The 2,711-nt window shown below is 55.4% G+C and overlaps 1 protein-coding gene across 1 annotated transcript in view; it reads right to left on the reverse strand.

Annotated features, from left to right (window-relative positions):
- Window positions 1-2,711, reverse strand: part of ACD (ACD, shelterin complex subunit and telomerase recruitment factor) — an 11,163-nt gene that overhangs the window by 7,046 nt on the left and 1,406 nt on the right. Inside the window, exon 2 of the mRNA XM_009290835.2 lies at window positions 2,234-2,363. Within this exon, the coding sequence (XP_009289110.1) occupies window positions 2,234-2,363 (130 nt within the window). The remainder of the gene's footprint in view (window positions 1-2,233; window positions 2,364-2,711) is intronic.

Raw genomic sequence — 2,711 nt, forward strand, 5'->3', positions numbered from 1 at the left:
AGCAATTTTTTTTTTTTTTTTTCCCCCCAACGCAGCAGGAATCCAGGCAAAAGGGCTCTGGGCAGGCCTGGGACACGTGCTCCTCTGCAAAGCAGAGGGAGACAGAGAGCAGGAGGATCATTACAGCCCTTCCCTTCTTCTGAATGAAGCTCCTGGTGCAGCAACCCTGAGCCTGTACTAAGCCATGTCCGTGCTGGGTCAAAACAACCCCCGAGGGAAGCAATAAACTGCTCCTCCAAGTCTCGTACCTGCCTGCTCCTTGGGCTGGGAGCTGTGGATCAGTCCTGGCCTGTCCTAATCCCTACAGCCCTGGGCTTCTCCTGGTACACACCTACGGTTTGGTCACATACGTCATGTACACCGTTCACCTGACTGGTGATGTTGGGACACGACGCACAAAGAGGGGGTGGGAAATCACATGTCTCACCGCGCACAAAAGCCACCGGCATCTGACGAGGGGTGCACCCATGTCCTTTAATAGGTGCCCACCGTGCTAAAAAGGCCAGTTGTCGTCAGCTGGGACCTTCTGACAACAAAAGCCTGCCAAACCTACTACATAAACTCTCTGTACAAGCCAACGAGGCTTGCTGCTGGGTTTTAGGATGCCCATGCCTCCAGGATCCTGCTCCCGTCGGTATCACAGCTCAGCCACCCAGCAGTCCCCAGCACGCAGGTGGCCAGTCCCACCACGTGCTCACTCACTATGGGCAACTCTTGATTCCCAGCGGAGGCAGAGTGGCTTAGCACACGCTGCAAGACAGCACTGGTACCAGCAGCAGGCAGGGCTGCTCACAGGACTGGGTAAAAAACAAGATAAAGAGGGTAGGTTTGGAAGTTATAGATCTGGAACAGATAGAGAAGAAGGTAGGCATAGCTGGAGCCCAGAGCAAGCTGGAGAAAGGCTCTGCTGCTCAAGATACGCTCCCAACCTCCATTAATTGTGGAGGACTCGGGCGGGGGTAGGTTGGAGGGTAGTCACACTGAGGGAACTCTCCCCACTAATCCCTCGAGCCCTAGGGGGGATCAGCTCGTTCCCTGCTGGGTCTTCATCAGCCCAGGTGCAAGAGATCTCCTGTCTGGAAGAGGGGACTGGGCCAAGAAGTAGGGAACCAGCAATTTCACCACCTCCACGTCTTCAGACGGGATGGGGAACAGGACTACAGGGTCTCCTCTCTCCCGCTGTCATTTTTTTCTCCCCATCTCATCTCTCCTTCCATTTAAATCACAACATCCATCTTTCTCCTTCCTCCTCCTGTTAGTAAGGAGATACCTGATTTGCCTCAAACATCTCATCCCCAGAAGACGTTAGGAGATTGCTGACAATAACGTTGTCCATGGTGGGATGCTGCTACAAGCACCCAAAGAGCGCGAGAGAACAGCAAACCAGAGCACTGGAGCTGGGTCTCTCCAGCATCCAGGTCATGACCACAACCCGTCACAAGGCAGGAACCACTCCCTGCTCATGCGGGTCTCACGTCTGCTTGTGCGCCCAGTTGTCTCGCAGCATCTTCATCCAATCCCCCCAAGTCCCCAGCTAATGATCAGCAGCACTGACTCCGCTTGGTTGTTTTCCTCCTGCTTCCTTCCCGCTGCCCATCGGGCCTCAAACAGGCAAGAGTCCCCTCGCTAAAGCTCTCTCCTGCCACGTAGGATAGATCAAATGTCAAAGACATCGCCAGCGCTGCACAAAAAGCTCTCCAGGAACTACGCAGGAGCAGGTTTTGCGCCTCAGAGCCCCATGCCCTGAGTCACCACGCAAGAGGCTCTCCCACAAGAGCCAGCATCCGTGGGAGGACGAGCTCGCAGGCCCACCAAGGCTCACCACCAGACAAGATGAGGCTCCAGACACCTCAGCAGGTCCTGCTTCTGCCTCATGCTACCCACTGTCAGGACCACCCATCAAACGACATGGTACAAGGAAGGACGGGACGCAGAGAGGAGGAGGAGGAAGGCGAGGCAGCCTGCGAGTGCAAGGCTAGGAGAAAACACGACTTTGGAGACTGCAAACTCTTTGGACGAGAGCAGGGCACACCTACCAGGGGTGCAAAAGTCAGCCAACGTAACCAGAAATGGGCAAAGTTCCTCCACCTCAAAAAAAAAAAAAATATTGGGGACTTTGAAGAGGAAGGGTCGCCCACCCACAGCCACCGAATTGGGAACTGCTGAACACTTCCCAGAATTTGGATTTCAAACACTGTTGGAGCACTTCAGGACAGTCCCCCTCAGTACCTACCCGCAGGACCTGCCCGGCCAGGAGGTTCTCATTGGCATCCAGCTGCTCATAATTCACCAAGAGGTTCACAATCCAAGGCTGCAAGACGTAGACTTTAGGAGAAGACATGTTATTGTTCTCATACACAAACCTACGGGACAAGAGACGAGGCACCAAATCAGAAGAGCGAGACACGGCAAAGCTCCGGCATCCCGGCAACCGTTTTGCACCCCAAACACAGCCACGACCCCAGGGGCTGGCTCGAACCCAGCCCAAATCCACCCACTTCTCCGCAAGGACGCCCGTCCTAAGGGAGCCGTGCCGAGGAAGATGCGCTGCTGGGGGCACGCAGGTCCGGCGGCATCCCGCTTCTCCCGGGGAGGGGGGACATCAGGAGGGGCTGGAGCTGCGTGCGGGCTGGGGCAGGCCTTTTGCAAGTCTCCCACCCAGTTCAGGATATTCTCCCCCCCCCCCCAATTATTTATTTATCTCCCAATAA

Source organism: Aptenodytes forsteri, unplaced genomic scaffold (genome assembly GCF_000699145.1).
Source record: "Aptenodytes forsteri isolate BGI_AS27 unplaced genomic scaffold, ASM69914v1 Scaffold14, whole genome shotgun sequence".
NCBI lineage: Eukaryota > Metazoa > Chordata > Aves > Sphenisciformes > Spheniscidae > Aptenodytes > Aptenodytes forsteri.